The sequence below is a fragment of the Symphalangus syndactylus genome, chromosome 11, assembly GCF_028878055.3.
Source record: "Symphalangus syndactylus isolate Jambi chromosome 11, NHGRI_mSymSyn1-v2.1_pri, whole genome shotgun sequence".
NCBI lineage: Eukaryota > Metazoa > Chordata > Mammalia > Primates > Hylobatidae > Symphalangus > Symphalangus syndactylus.
The window spans coordinates 115,424,696-115,440,488 of NC_072433.2; the positions used below are offsets into that span (position 1 = coordinate 115,424,696).

General features: G+C 36.3%; 1 protein-coding gene across 1 annotated transcript in view; it reads right to left on the reverse strand.

Moving 5' to 3' along the window:
• Nucleotides 1-15,793, reverse strand: part of FBN2 (fibrillin 2) — a 281,077-nt gene that overhangs the window by 149,496 nt on the left and 115,788 nt on the right. The window contains exon 8 of the mRNA XM_055299218.2: nucleotides 2,549-2,674. Within this exon, the coding sequence (XP_055155193.1) occupies nucleotides 2,549-2,674 (126 nt within the window). The remainder of the gene's footprint in view (nucleotides 1-2,548; nucleotides 2,675-15,793) is intronic.

Here is a 15,793-nt window from a genome sequence, read left to right on the forward strand (position 1 = left end):
AGTTGCACTGATTTTCAACTCTCATAGAAAGCTGACAGCCAAATTATACAGTAGTTCTCCCTCATCTGTGGGGGATACATTTTAAGATCTCCAGTGGATGCCTGAAACCTTGAATGGTGCTGAATCCAACTGCTTTCGATTTGAACACGTTTCTGTTCATATCTTCCACCCACAAATTTAATTCCTTTTCCATCTTAACTACACTTATCACACATTGTGGCTGTAACTTTTGCAGTGTGAGGTGCAATAGCAAAACTAACATGAAATTCTTTCTCTTCATTCACAATTTCATGGATAGATTTGTTCTTACCATAGATCTTAGCAACCTCAGCATACAATTTCTTTTCTTTCCTTGCTAAGTAGAGAACTTCCACCTTTTCACTTAAAAGAAGTACTTTATGGCTTCTCATTTCATATATATCCGGATTGCTAGCATCAATACTCTTGAGTTCAGGGGACATGATGAAGTATAATAAGGTCATTTGCATATAAGCACTGCGATACTGTCAGTCGGTCTGATAACTGAGATGGCTACTAAGTGACTAGTGGGTGCAGAGCCTATACAGCATGGACATGCTGGAAAAAGGAGGAGTCACATCCTGGATGGGCTGGTGTGAAAGTTCACTGTGCTACTCAGAATGGTGCACAATTTAAAATTTATGAATTGTTTATTTATGGAATGTTCCATCTAATATTTTTTAATCACAGTGGGAACTGTAGAAAACAAAACCATGGAAAGTGAAACTGTGGATAAGGGAGAATTAGGGTATTAAATGAATCAAACTTACTACGTAGTGAGCCAACTGGCAACAGTAACCCTAAAATAGTTTATCTGCTCAGTTGTACAGACTTAATATTTCATGAAAAATTATTTACCTAATGCAAGATAGAAACTCTGATTCATCTGTAAAACACAAATAATTCTCATTCAAAGACATGACATGAGGCTCCCAACAGACATCTTACTTCTCAAAGCAGGCTGTTAGCATGACAGTGAAGAAACCACTCATGCTGGAGGCCCTGACATCTAGTCACAGGATCTCCACAGTCTTAAAGTGGGTAAGCGGCAGCTCAGTGTCACAGTAGCACAGAGGCTGGAGTCAGAGAGGTCAGGATTTGAATCCTGGCTCCATTCATTGGCTGCAAAACACTGGGCAAGTCACTTAACCTCTCTAAACCATATTTCTTTTATCCGTAAATTTGGAATAACTATACTTATCACACAGGACTACTAGAAGGACCATATGACACATTTATATAGGTCCAGAGCAGGCATATCCTCCTCCTCCTCCTCTTAATAATAATAATAATGAAGAATATTTTATTGGACACTTATTAGGAGAAACTGAAGGGTAGAGAAGATGGTAGCATGCCTGACTCCTCACAGCTATGAGATAATGAGGTAGTGGAGAAGCCCAGTCCTTACACATGGTATGTGTAGCATCTTAAATGACAGCTATTATTTTTACTACTACCACTGTTTCTTCTATTACTGCTATTACTAGGCTTCTACTGTTATTTATGATGACAATATGGCATTCTGAAGGCAGGATTTGTATCTCTTATGTTCACTGTTGGATGGCCTGATATATCAGTACATTTAATCAAATGAATTCAGGCCACAGTCCTTTTATTGGTGGCCTAGGACTTGTAGCTTACATCCTTGACTGTGTATTTCCATCTCATCAACTCAGTTCTCTTGGGCACATGAGAATCACTAGGGAATCATCAAGACCTACAGAGATCCTGGCAGTTAGTTGCTGACATACTAACTGCCTGGTTTGGGGAGAGAGAGACACTGCCCAAGCTGCCACCCTCTAGTGGACCAAACACCACCATTCTTTAAGTATTGGATTAATTTCCCTAATTCCCGCACATCTTTTTTCCTCTCTTTCTACCTATTGTCAGCTTAAAATTGGAATAGACTAGGTTAAAAGCTCAGGAAGAGAAATGTGAGGGTAGCTCACTGTGCTGTGATTATGCATCAAAAGACACTTCATAATCTCTATGCTCGCAATAAGACAGACGTCTAAGCCTTGCTCAATAACAGATTACCTTCACCATGACTGTAGCACTATTTCATCTTTCTAAATAAACAAGGGAGAGCATACAATGATTTTAATTTAATATATTTAAACACAAAATTAAAGGTGTCTTTTTTGTATAGTAACTATTTTCAATAGAATAAACAAGTTCTAAGTAAATAAGATGTTGATAACATTCATGATTCATAGCAACAAAAGAACCTTTAATTACTACATTCTGTCTCCCAAAGCAGATTTTAAAAAATTTTTCTCATGCCTTTGTGTCTGTCTTTATTCCCAAAATGACTTTGACAACATAAAACCAACCCAGTTGGATTCTGAAACTGAAGTCTTTGCAAAGAGTACCTCGTCTATCAATCCCTCAATACTGGTACTGTTTACATTAAACAACTCATTCAGCCATTTCTTCAATATTTTATAATCGTTGCCATCTTCATACCTGTTTGGGCTGTTTTGTCATTATAAAGACCCAGTGTATTGAGCCTTCAAAATGCGAGGCTTACCGATGCACTGAGAGCCATCTGTTGAGGTTACATATCCACGTGGACAAACACAAAAATAGCTTCCCACGGTGTTGGAACATTCGCCAGTTTCACATATCCCAGGAATGATGCTGCACTCATCAATGTCTAATCAAGGGAAGAAGGAGAAGATGATTTAGAAAGGCCTTCATTAAATAGCTTTTAAAGGAGATTTTTTTTTTTTAAGAGTATGAGAGCATTCATGGTTGATTAGGTCAGATCATATAACCCTGAAGATACTCTTGTTTCAGGCCCCAAAGAATTTCTCACACATATCTATGGGAACTGAGATGAAAGTAAACTCCCATGGCAGTTAAAACAAGGCCAACTAAAGCAGAACTCTATACCCTTTTTTAAAAATGCAATTTAAATTGGAAATAAGTAAAGATGTCAATGTTTTAGTTTCCATTCTACATCAACTAAGGAATTATCCTACTAGAGCCTTTAAAAAAACACATACATGGATTACATTTTAAAATATAGAATAACTGTATTTGAAAATGTATAACTAATTTTCACACTATTTGAAGCAATGAAGAGTGGCAAATAACCTTTTTTTAAACTTGGCTTCAGGATATGTTTTTGTACTTACATTTGAATATGGGTGTATTCGACATTCTGGGAATAACTTCAATCTAAAATAATACAGAAACATGGTAAAGGGCAAAAACTTGGGAGGCTTTGGGAAGTGTCCAGTTTTCCTATTGTACCTCCCTACATTTATCCGTTCAGCATACTCAGTGCTGGAAATAGTCTATTTCCTTTCCCATTAATGAAAAGTCTGCTTTCTTTAAAATTTTCCTTAAAGCAGAAAACCCAGTCATTTATATAAACTTTTAATGTACTTCTCTTCTCGTTCAGTAAGCAGAGAGAGGTGGGAAGTCTAACAAAGCTGCGATTAGGGATAACCGGGAGCTAATTGCTAATACATTTAAAAAGGAAATGAGTCATTGTGAGAAAAATGCACCCAAATTCCTGGGAGGTGGCTGTCTTTTTTAAGGAACAGAGGTAGCAAAAGCCAGTAACTAGAAGAAACAACAATAAAAGCCATACATACAGATAATTACTGAAAAATCAAAGTAGGCTGACTTTTAATTTTTCTCTTTTCAGTTGCATTTATTCTTTTAAAATGTCCAATAAAAAAGGAAAAATAATTATATTCTTATTATAAATACACAAAATATGTTTAACCCCATGCTTAAAAAGAAAAAGGTTGCCAATGCCTTTCTTACATCCTTTTATTGGTCTATTCATTATTTTTTTCCATTTATTCTGACAAGTCACTCTTGCCTACAAGCTTTATCATGAAATAACTATATGCTGTGTGTTTTCTTGGCATGTTCTTATAAAAAAAGTTACGAGATTGAGACATTCTATGAAATAATATCTTCATTTGAGGCTTAACACTTAGCCACTGAAGGCACAGAGGTACAAATCAAAAATCTACCAATTTCCCAAGACAGATCAGAATTCTAACATGAATTGACTACATGAGGAGCAAATACAAAATGTGGTCAAAGAGCTGCCATCAGACTTAATCCAACAAAATAGAACCATGTGTGCAAAATTAGGACCTGTTGCATCCTGTGTTGCTATTTTAGTGCAGTGCATCTTAACACAACTGAGCATGGATTCAGAAGAGAGATGAAACTAAACAGCTGTACTTTAATTACCACAGAAACTTATCATCACCTCTGGATAAGGAAGAGAAAAAGAAAAGAAAGAAAAGAAGGATACAAAGTAAAGCAAGCATTAAAAAAGTGAAGAACTAAAACTTGCCTTCTCACTCTCTTAACATCTAAAATTATATGAATTATTGAGGTGCTTATGGAGCCCAGGATTTATGCAAAATATTAAACACTAAGAGACTGAACTTTTTCATTCAAACATTGGCTTTTATTTCTAGGCATTTCGTTTCATAATAAACAACTTCCCTATGCCCTAGTCTTAAAACTCTTCCTGACAATAAAAAGAATAGAAAATTAAAAGATGTTTGACATTTTCTTTTTTTGGATAAAAAAAATCTGGGACATAGAAGAACATGTGGAGTGACATTAAATTTGTGATTTTTGTGTTAAAAATTTTATTGTGCAAAAAAAACCTATGTGTTTCACAATTCTCCTTATAATTGAGTAGGAACCCTAAAAGGTTAGCTTCAAAATAATTATACATAAAAGGCTCTCAGGTTTTGTATAAAAAATAGAAATGCTTTTAATTCATTTTGGGCTAGATATCTACCATATTTTAAAAATTAAAAAATACGGTGCTTTTTTAAAACAATAACAAAACCCCAAAATACTGACCAAAACCCCTGCATTTTAATACAGCGACGCCCAACTGAGATGGGAGAGTTCCCTTGAGCCCCTCGCAGGACTTGAGACAGGGGTGGCTTATTTACTTGGCTGCCATGCTCAAACTCTTTGCGGGAGGGGAGCACACAGGTGAGCAGGTGCAGGAGCCACGGTGAGTGTTTCCGGATGCTGGCAGGAACAAACTCTGTACCAGCCCACGGCAGTGTCTTGGTGTTGCCAGTGACCTCCAGAGCCCCAGAAGGTGTGTGTTACAAACAATGCTCTTTTAGCTTTGCCATTCGCAGATGGCTTAAATGTTAAAAAGCTCAGTGCCCAGTGTGTCCCAAATTCTTGTCTGGCGTCCAGGGAGAATCAGGTCATGTGAACGAATTGAAGGATGGTGTATGCAGAGGATTTTATTGAGTGATGGAAGTGGCTTTCAGTGGGATGGGGAGCTGGAAAGCGGAAGGAGTGGGAAGATTATCTTCCCCTGGAGTCTGGCCATCCCCAGCCGAACTCCTCTCCGACCGTCCCCAGCTGAACTCCTCTCCAACCTGATGTCCAGCTGCCTCTTCTCCTCTCGACATTCAGATGCCTCTTCTCTCCTTCCTTGCCATGGTGCTCTGCTCCTTTGCCAGTGGAGCTTGGGGTTTTTATGGGTACAGGGTAGGGGGTATTGTGGGCCAGGGTGGTTTTGGAAAAGGCAACATTCGGGCAGGAAAACAGGAATTCATGTTCTCATTTAGGGTCACAGGTCCAGGCTTGAGGGTGGAGCCCTCGTCAGGGACCTCCAACCCCTGTCTTTGACCCAGTATTTCCCTGCCTCCTGTCTGTATCACAATGTTTATCCATCGATTTAAATTTAGCATTAGCATTTATGTTCAGAAGGATACATGCATTTAGCTCTTTTGAATATTAGTTCTTCAATACTGTATGTCATAATCAGATTTGGAAGTAGTATATCCACAAATATAAAGCATATGTTATCTATGTATAAACAAGTGTGCCTAAAGGTGACAAGTCTGCTCATGGGAAAAAGCAGAGTCTTAACAATGGGAATTGGTTTCATCCATGTTCTGCACACTGAATATACTGCCACCCATCTCTCCTGGACCTTTTTTTGAAACTATATCAGTTTGCAGCTTTGGTCTGCAAATATCAGAAAAACTGTTTTAAACTGATATAAACAAGAAATTTAATAGCTGTCATATCTGAAGTCTAGAAGTGGTTTCAACCAATGTGTCTTGTTCAGTTTCTGTGAGATATGTTCAACTAGGCCTTCCTCTGTATTTTGACTTGAGCTGCCTTCCCTGATGGGAGCAAAATGGATACAGCAGGTTTAGGCTATTCCTTTGACTGGGACACCTAGGGAAGAGAGTGTCTTTTCCAGTGCTCTCTCCTGAGAGGAAGAAAACTTTTTCCAGAAGCCCCCATCAAATCATCCCTTTTGTACTAATTTCTTGAATTGGGTCATATGCTAATTTCTGAATGATTCCTCTGGCCAGGAAAATGTTCTGATTGGCATAGGCCTGGAGTCCTGAACGAATTTTTGTGGCCAGTCGAGTGAAGTTAGCTTCCAACTAATAAACAACAACAACAACAACAAACAGCATGGGCAACTGGGTCTGAAAATACACCACAGTTGAAGAATGCAGAGTGTACCAGAATAGCTGGGAAACTAATGGACAATAAGCTTAGCTAGTTAGGCATATGCTAAATCCTGAAGAGCCAAGCCAAGGACTGTGGCTTTTATTCCGAAAGTGATGAATAGTGTCTATGAAGGAGTTTAAACAAAAGAATTACATAAGCATATCAATATTTTAGAAAGATAGTCCTTGTATTTAATGTGGACAGATGATATAATAGTCCAAGGATAAATGTTGAGAGCTTGAAGTAAGGCTTTATGATGAGGAAGGGAACATATATTCAGGAGATAGTTTGAAGGAAAAATCAATAGGAAGGACTTTGTCACCAGAAAGATATCTTATACTACTATTTTTATTGACAAGGATGATGACATAGTGCAATTAACAAAGAATGGAACACAAATGGAAGAACATGTTTTACAGTTAAGTTGAGCTTTGGACATTTTGATCCTGAGATGTTTGAGAGAAACCAGTAAAAATTCTAATCTACAAAGCTAAAAATTTGGGTATGAAACTTAGCAAAGAGGTAAGTTATAAAGATGGACATTTATGGTTTATCACCAAGTATAAGGATTGCCTTTGAAGTTATGGCAACATATGAGATTTCCAAAGAAGACAAATGAAAAGACTGGAATTGAAGGAGGGAAGCATGAGAACTATCAACATCTAAGAAAAAGTCAGAGGAAGAAAGGCAGAATAGGAGCCTTGGAAGGAAGGATCATGGAGGAAGGAGGAAGAATGTGAAGAATGGAGGCTAAGGAAGAACACTGTGAAAACAGGGCGATTGTCAAGTGTGACTTCAAAGGGCAAAAAAAGAAAGACTGGGAAGTCTCCGGTAATGTGAAGACTCTGAACACAGGTTTTTTAAAAAAGGAAATCCAACCTAAACAAAACCATCTGACAGATTTCTGACTGCCAAACCACATAACCTCATTTGTCAACCAACATTTCCTGTAAATCTTACACTAAACAGAATATAATGAATAATTTGATAAGTAGTGATAACGTGATCTCAGATATCACGGAATTCTAAGAACAACGCCCTAGAGCGACTGTCCCTTCTTACAGGTACATGTCACAGAAAAAAAGCTGTCCATTAACAATTATGTTACAGAAACTCAGTACAAATAAAACAAGAAATTTTGTTTTAAAAATGTGTTCTTAGAACATTTTGTTTCCATTGATGCCAAGAACTATACATATTTGGAATATTCTGTATAATATCTTTTTGATACAGAAAAAAGTAAGCATATTTTTGCATACACTGAACTTCTACTTATTCATATACTGTTTGACATTAGGAAAATTCATGATTGAAGTGTTAAGTGCAATAATTTGCTGCCTATTTCCAGCTTTTCTAAAGACAACACGCAATATCAATATTATAAATTGCAATGGAAAATTGATGTCTGCTTTCCTCTTTTCAGATTTCAAAAGCATGGTGTGTATCAACTGTACTCAGAATTTCATTGCATATTTATAAACAGCTTTACTGAGACATGATTCACATGCCATACAGTTCACACATTTAAAGTGTAAAACTCAAATGATTTTAGTATAGTCACAAGGTTGTGCAGCCATAACAACAACCTGATTTCAGAACATTTTCATCCCCCCCAAGGAAATTCCAGCCTATTAGCAATCATTCCTCCTATTCCTCTCCAAGCCCTATGCAACCACTGATCTCATTTCTGCCTCTGGACTTTTCATATAAATAGAATCATAAAATATGTGGTCCTTTGTGTCTGGCTTCTTTCACTTAGTTTATGTTTTCAAGGCTCATTCATGTTGGGGCATGTATCAGCACTTCATTCCTTTTAATTGCTAAATAATATTCTGTTGTATGGATATACCACAGTTTATCCATTTATCAGTCAATGAATACTTGGGTTATTTCCATTTTCTATTTTTTGGCTATTATAAATAAAGTTGCCATGAGCATTCAGGTATTCATTTTGTGTAGACATATGTTTTCATTTATCTTAGATATATACCTAGAATTGGAATTGCTGAGTCATACAGTAATTCCATGTTTAACTTGTTGAGGAACTGACAAACTGTTTTCCAAAGCAGTTGTAATAATTTACATCCCCACTAGCAGTGTATGAGGGATTCCCTCATACACACCACATCCTCACCTTCACTCATTATCTACTTTTTTTTTTTTGCTTGTAGGTGTGAAGTGGTATCACATTAAAACTTGGTTTGCATTTCCCTGATGATTAATAATGATGAGCACATTTTCGCGTCCTTATTTGCCTTTTGCGTATTGTCTTTGGAGAAATATCTGTTCAATTCCTTTGCCCAGTTTTTAATTAAGTTACTTACGTTTTTAACGAATGAGTTATAAAAATTCTTTACATATGTCCCACATGTTACATGATTTGCCTATGAATTTCCACGTAAACTTTTTAAAAAAGTTTTTCACTAAAATATAACATTTATACATTTTTATGGGACACATGGCATTTAGTTACACGCACAGAATGTATAATGATTAAGTCAGGGCATTTAGGGTATCCCTCACATCTTGACTATGATTTCTATGTGGTAAAAATATTTCAAGTCCTCTCTTCTAGTTATTTTGAAATATAAAATACCTTGTTGTTAACTATAGTCACTCTACTCTGTTATCAAACACTGGAACTTATTCCTTCTATCTAACTGTATGTTTGTACGCATTAAGTAACTTCTCTTCATCCTCCACTATGGCCAAACACCCTTCCCAGCCTTTGGTAACTCTTACTCTACTCTCTCACTGCATGACATCAATTTTTATACACATATGAGTGAGACTATGAAATATTTGTCTTTATCTTCTGAACTCATTTCACTTAACATAAATACCCTCCAGTTCCACCCATGTTGCTGCAATTGACAGTATTTTATTCTTTTTTATAACCAAGTAGTATTTCACTGTGTATATATATCACATTTTTTTAATTCAGTCATCCACTGATGAATGCTTAGGTTGATTCCATATCTTTGCTATAGTGAAAAGTGCTGCTATAAACATGAGGGTGCAGGTGTCCCTTTGATATAATAATTTCCTTTGAATAAATGCTATGTAGTGGAATTGCTGGATCACATGGCAGTTTTATTTGTAACGTTTTGAGAAATATCCATACTGTTTTCTGTATTGGTTGTACTAATTTACATTACCACCAACAGTGTATGAGTTCCCTTTTCTCCACATTCTTACCAGCATGTTATTTTCTGCCTTTTTAATAATAGTGATTTTAACTGGAATAAGATGACATCTTATTGTAATTTTGATTTGTGTGTCTCTCATGATTAGTAATACTGAGCATTTTTTCACGTATCTCTTGACCATTTGTATGACTTCTTCTGAGAAATGTCCATAGTTTGCACATTTTTTTTTTTTTTTTTTTAGACAGTTTTGCTCTTGCTGCCCAGGCTGGAGTGCAATGGAGCGATCTCGGCTCACTGCAACCTCTACCTCCTGGTTCAAGCAATTCTCCTGCTTCAGCCTCCCAAGTAGCTGGGATTACAGGCATGTGCCATCACACCCAGCTAATTTTGTATTTTTAGTAGAGACGGGGTTTCTCCACGTTGAACAGGCTGGTCTCAAACTCCTGACTTCAGATGATCTGCCCGCCTCAGCCTCCCAAAGTGTTGGGATTACAGGCGTGAGCCACTGTGCCCGACCCCATAGTTTGCAAACATTTTATCCAATTTAACAGGACTGACTCTTCACTCTGTGGACTGTTTCCTTCACTGTTCAGAAGCTTTTTAGTTTAATAGAGTCCCATTTGTCAATTTTTGTTTTTGTTGCCTGTGCTTTTGAGTCGTAGTCATAAAATTCTTGCCCAGACAATGTCCTGGAGTGTTTCCCATATGCCTTCTTCTAGTAGTTTTACGGTTTTGGGTCTTATGTTTAGGTCTTTAATCCATCTTGAGCTAATTTTTGTATATGGTGAGAGATAGGGGTCTAGTTCCATTCTTCTGCATATAGATATCCAGTTTTCCCAACACCATTTATTGAAAAGGATGTCCATTCCTCAATGTTGTTTTGGCACCTTTGGTGAAAATCAGTTGACTGTAAATAGGTGGATTTATTTCTGGGTTCTCTATTCTGTTCCACTGCTAGTATCTGTTTTTATGCAAGTATCATGCTGTTTTAGTTACTACAGCCTTGTAATATATTTTTGAAGTCAGGTTAGTGTGATGCCTCCATTGATTCTATATGAATTTTAGGATTGTTTTTTCTAATTCTGTGAAAAATGACATTCATATTTTGATAGGGATTGCACTGAATCTGTAGACTGTTTTGGGTAATATAATCATTTTAATGATATTAATTCTTCTGATCTATAAGCATGCAATGTCTTTCCATTTGTTTGTGTCCTCTTCAATTTCTTTCGTAAGTGTTTTGCAGTTTTCCTTATGGAAGAATTCACCTCCTTAGTTAAATTTATTCTTAGGTATTTTATTATTGTTTTTGCAGCTCTGGTAAATAGAATTGCCTTTTGAGTTTTTTTTTTTTTTACCTATTTCATTATTGGTATATAGAAATGCTACTGATTTTGTACGTTGATTTTTTTATCCTGAAAATTTACTAAATTTATTTATCAGATCTAAGAGGTTTTGGTGCAATTTTTAGGATTTCTAAATATAAGATTATGTCATCTACAAAGAGAGACAATTTGATTTCCTCTTTTCTAATTTGTATGCCTTTTATTTCTTTCTCGTCTGATTGCTCTGGCTAGGACTTCTGTAGTCTGTTGAATATGTGGTGAAAGTCGGCATCATTGTCTTATTTCAGTTCTTCGAGGAAAGGCTTTCTCAGCTTTTCCCCATTCAGAATGGTGTTAGCTGTGAGTGTGTCATACATGGTATTTTTAATGTCGAGGTATGTTCCTTCTATGCATAGTTTGTGGAGGGATTTTTCATGACGGGATGATGGATTTTATCAAATGCTTTTCCTGCATATGTTGAACTATCCTCGTATCTCTGGGATAAATCTCATTTGATTGTGGTGTGTTATCTTTCTGATGTGCTGTTGGATTCAGTTTGCTACTATTTTTGTTGGAGATTTCTACGTCTATGTTCATCAGGAATATTGGTCCATAGTTTTTTGTTGTTGTTTTGTCCTTGTCTGGTTTTGTAGAATTAAGGACAGTACTTTCCTTTTCAATTTTTGGGAATAGTTTGAGGAGAATTGGAGTTAGTTTTTCTTTATAATTTTGGTAGAATTTGGCAGTGCATACATCCAATCCTGGGCTTTTCTTTGTTGGGAGATGTTTTATTACTGATTAAGTCTCACTGCTTATATTGGCTTGTTCTGGTTTTCAATTTCTTCCTGATTCAATCTTGGTAGGCTGTATGCGTCCACAGATTTATCTATTTCTTCTAGACTTTCCAGTTTGTTAGTGTATAATTGATTATAATAGTCTTTAATAATCTTTTGCATTTCTGTGGTATCAGTTGTTATGTCTCCTTTTTCATTTCTAATTTTGTTTAGCTACTCATCTCAACTAATTTTGTTAGTCATCTCTCCTTCTTATTGATTACTCTAACTAGTGGTTTATCAATCATGTTTATCTTTTCAGAAAAACTAACTTTTCATATTGTTGATCCTTTGTATTTTGTTTTTTCAGTCTCTATTTTGCTTAGTTTTGCTCTGATCTTTATTTCTTTCCTTCCACTAATTTTGGGTTTGGTTTGTTCTTGCTTTTCTAGTTCCTTGAGGTGCATTGTTAATTGCTTTACTTAAAATCTTTGTATTTTTTCTGACCCAGGTATTTATTGCTACAAACTTCCCTCTTAGCATTACTTTTGTTGTATAACATAGGTTTTGGTATGTTGTGTTTCCATTTTCATTTGTTTCAAGACATTTTTAAAATTTCCTTATTCCTTTCTTCATTGACCCACTGATTTCATTCTTCAATGGTCATTTAGGAGCATGTTGTTGAATTTCCATGTATCTGTACGTTTTTCAATGTTTCTCTTCTTATTGATTTCTTGTTTTATTCTATTGTGATCTGAGAAGATATGTTGTATGATTTTGATTTTTTTTTATTATTATACTTTAGGTTTTAGGGTATGTGTGCACAATGTGCAGGTTTGTTACATATGTATCCATGTGCCATGTAGGTTTGCTGCACCCATTAACTCATCATTTAGCATTAGGTATATCTCCTAATGCTGTCCCTCCCCCCTCCCCCCACCCCACAACAGTCCCCAGAGTGTGATGTTCCCCTTCCTGTGTCCATGAGTTCTCATTGTTCAATTCCCACCTATGAGTGAGAACATGTAGTGTTTGGTTTTTTGTCCTTGCAATAGTTTACTGAGAATGATGTTTTCCAGTTTCATCCATGTCCCTACAAAGGACATGAACTCATCATTTTTTATGGCTGCATAGTATTCCATGGTGTATATGTGCCACATTTTCTTAATCCAGTCTGTCGTGATTTTGATTTTTAAAAAAATTTGTTGAGACTTGTTCTGTGACCTATATTCTCCATCCTGGAGAATGTTCCATGTGCTGGTATGAAAAATGTGTATTTTGCATCCATATGAACTTTAGGATTAGTTCTTCAATTTCTGCAAAAAAGCAAGCTTCAATTTTTTTTTTTTTTTTTTTTTTTTTGAGATGGAGTCTCGCTCTGTCGCCCAGGCTGGAGTGCAGTGGCGCAATCTCGGCTCACTGCAAGCTCTGCCTCCCGGGTTCACGCCATTCTCCTGCCTCAGCCTCTCCAAGTAGCTGGGACTACAGGCGCCTGCCACCACGCCCGGCTAATTTTTTTGTATTTTTAGTAGAGACAGGGTTTCACCGTGGTCTCGATCTCCTGACCTCGTGATCCGCCCGCCTCGGCCTCCCAAAGTGCTGGGATTACAAGCGTGAGCCACCGCGCCCGGCCAGGCTTCAATTTTGACAGGGACTGTGCTGCATTTATAGATCGATTTGGTGAGTACTGCCATCTTAACAATATTAAGTTTTTCAATCTGTAAGCATGGTGTATATTTCTGTTTATTTAGATCATTCTTAATTTAATAAGGCTTTACAGTTTTCAGTGTACAAATCTAGCACTTTCTCTGCTAAATTTATTCCTAAGCTATTTATTCTTTGTATAAAAATAAAATTCATTTTTGTACATTGATCTTGTACAATTGCAACTTTGCTTAAATCATTCATTGGTTCTAATAGTTTTTAGAGTACACCATAGCCACTTTAGTGTATTCCTTATTCACTTCAGTTGTTTCCTTGTCCACTAAACATGTGTCATCTACAAATAGAGATAGTCTTACTTCTTTTTTTCCAGTCTGGGTAACTTTTATTTACCTAATTGCATAATTGCCTTGGCTAGAACCTGTAGTACAATGTTGAAGAGAAATGGTGAGAGTAGACATCCGTCTTGTGCCCAGTCTTAGGGAAAGCATTAATTCTTTCAACATTAAGTATGATGTTAGTTGTAGTTTTTCGTAGATGCTCTCTATCAAGTTGAGTAAGTTCCTTTCTATTCTTATTTTTTTCTTTCTATTCTTAATTTTCTGATTATTTTTATAATACAAGGGTATTGGCTTTTTTCAAATGCTTTTGGTTTTTTGCATATATTGAGGTGATCATGGCTTTTGTCTTTTATTTAAATAATACATTACATCAATTAATTTTCAGATGATGAACCAATCTGGCATTCCTGAGATAAATCTCAATTGATAATGATGTATAATTTTTTTTTTTGAGACAAGAGTTTCGCTCTTGTTGCCCAGGCTGGAGTGCAATGGCATGATCTCGGCTCACCACAACCTCCGCTTCCCAGGTTCAAGCGATTCTCCTGCCTCAGCCTCCCAAGTAGCTTGGATTACAGGCATGCGCCACCAAGCCTGGCTAATTTTGTCTTCTTAGTAGAGATGAGGTTTCTCCATGTTGGTCAGGCTGGTCTCAAACTCCCAACCTCAGGTGATCTGCCTGCCTTGGCCTCCCAAAGTGCTGAGATTACAGGCGTGAGCCACTGCACCTGGCTGATGTATACTTCTTTTTATATGGGGCTAAATTTGATAATTGACAATGATGTATAGTCTTTTCTATATGGGGCCGGATTTTTTCTTGAATTTTCAGAGACTTTATATTGTTGGTATTTTTTAAAAAATGTATTTCATGAGTTAAATTCTTATTTTACTTGGGAGAGAGTCTACCAAGGTGCTTATATCACCATTCTGGAAGCCCTGTCCTCCCATTACATGTTCTTTTTAACTGAATTCAGGTTTTCTAATTTAATATGAACCATTAGCCATTGGAAGAGATCTTACTTATTACATTCTTATTATAACCAAGAAAGCTGGCATACTAACTTTTCCAGATCAGCCACTTAACATAAAAACTTTTTTCTCTAATAGATAATTTGTTTGTGGGAAGGGGGGCAAACGTAATCCCCAGGATCTTCTTTTGATTTTTTTCCATACAGCATACAAGTATACATCAAAGCTGGCAAGGATAGTTATGAAATTTCTGAATTATCATCGTTTTACCTTCAGCTTCAATAAACAAATGTTAGCTTTAGCTATAGTATATGCATTGATCAAAGGTATTTTTTATAGAAAACGGTTGAATCAGACTGAAATTTAAACACATTGAAAATTTAGCTTACTGATGATAACTAAATGGCCATAAATGGGTATATCTCTTAAATAAATATTTTGTTTGAAATAAAAAGAAACAATAGTTAATGAAAATTATGCTATTCATTCTTTAAAACTCTCAACTTCTCTTAAGACATCAAATAAACAGATACTGACTGGGCATATACTATTCATTCATGAACTCATTAAGTAATCGCTAATTAAAAAGACCTTTGATTTGCCACATACCAAATACCTAAATGTGAAACAAGGCACATTATAATTTATTCCATCAAAGAAGATTAACAACATGTTATCTCAGTTCAACCATGAGAATCGGCAAAAGTTCTTGGCAGACATAGTCATTGATTGATAAAGCCTCCTAAAGAATGGGGTGGAACTTTGGCATGCAAGGAAGACAGGAGGGAGTTCTTCAAGACAATGAAAATACTCTAGCTAAAGTATGGAGGTAGCCAATTATAAGGCATGGATAAGAAATGGGCAGCTTTCCATGACCTGAGGGCATTTACTTAGAAAACAATAAAACTAGAAAGTTAAGTGACAGGCCTAGAATGCCATTTTCAGTAATCTGTCCTTGCATTGTAGGCAATGAGGAGTGACCGAATCATTAAGCAGGCAAGGAGAGTGATCAGAACTTCACTTTAGGCAAAGATTTCTACCAATGTCGATAAAGATGATCAGAGCTG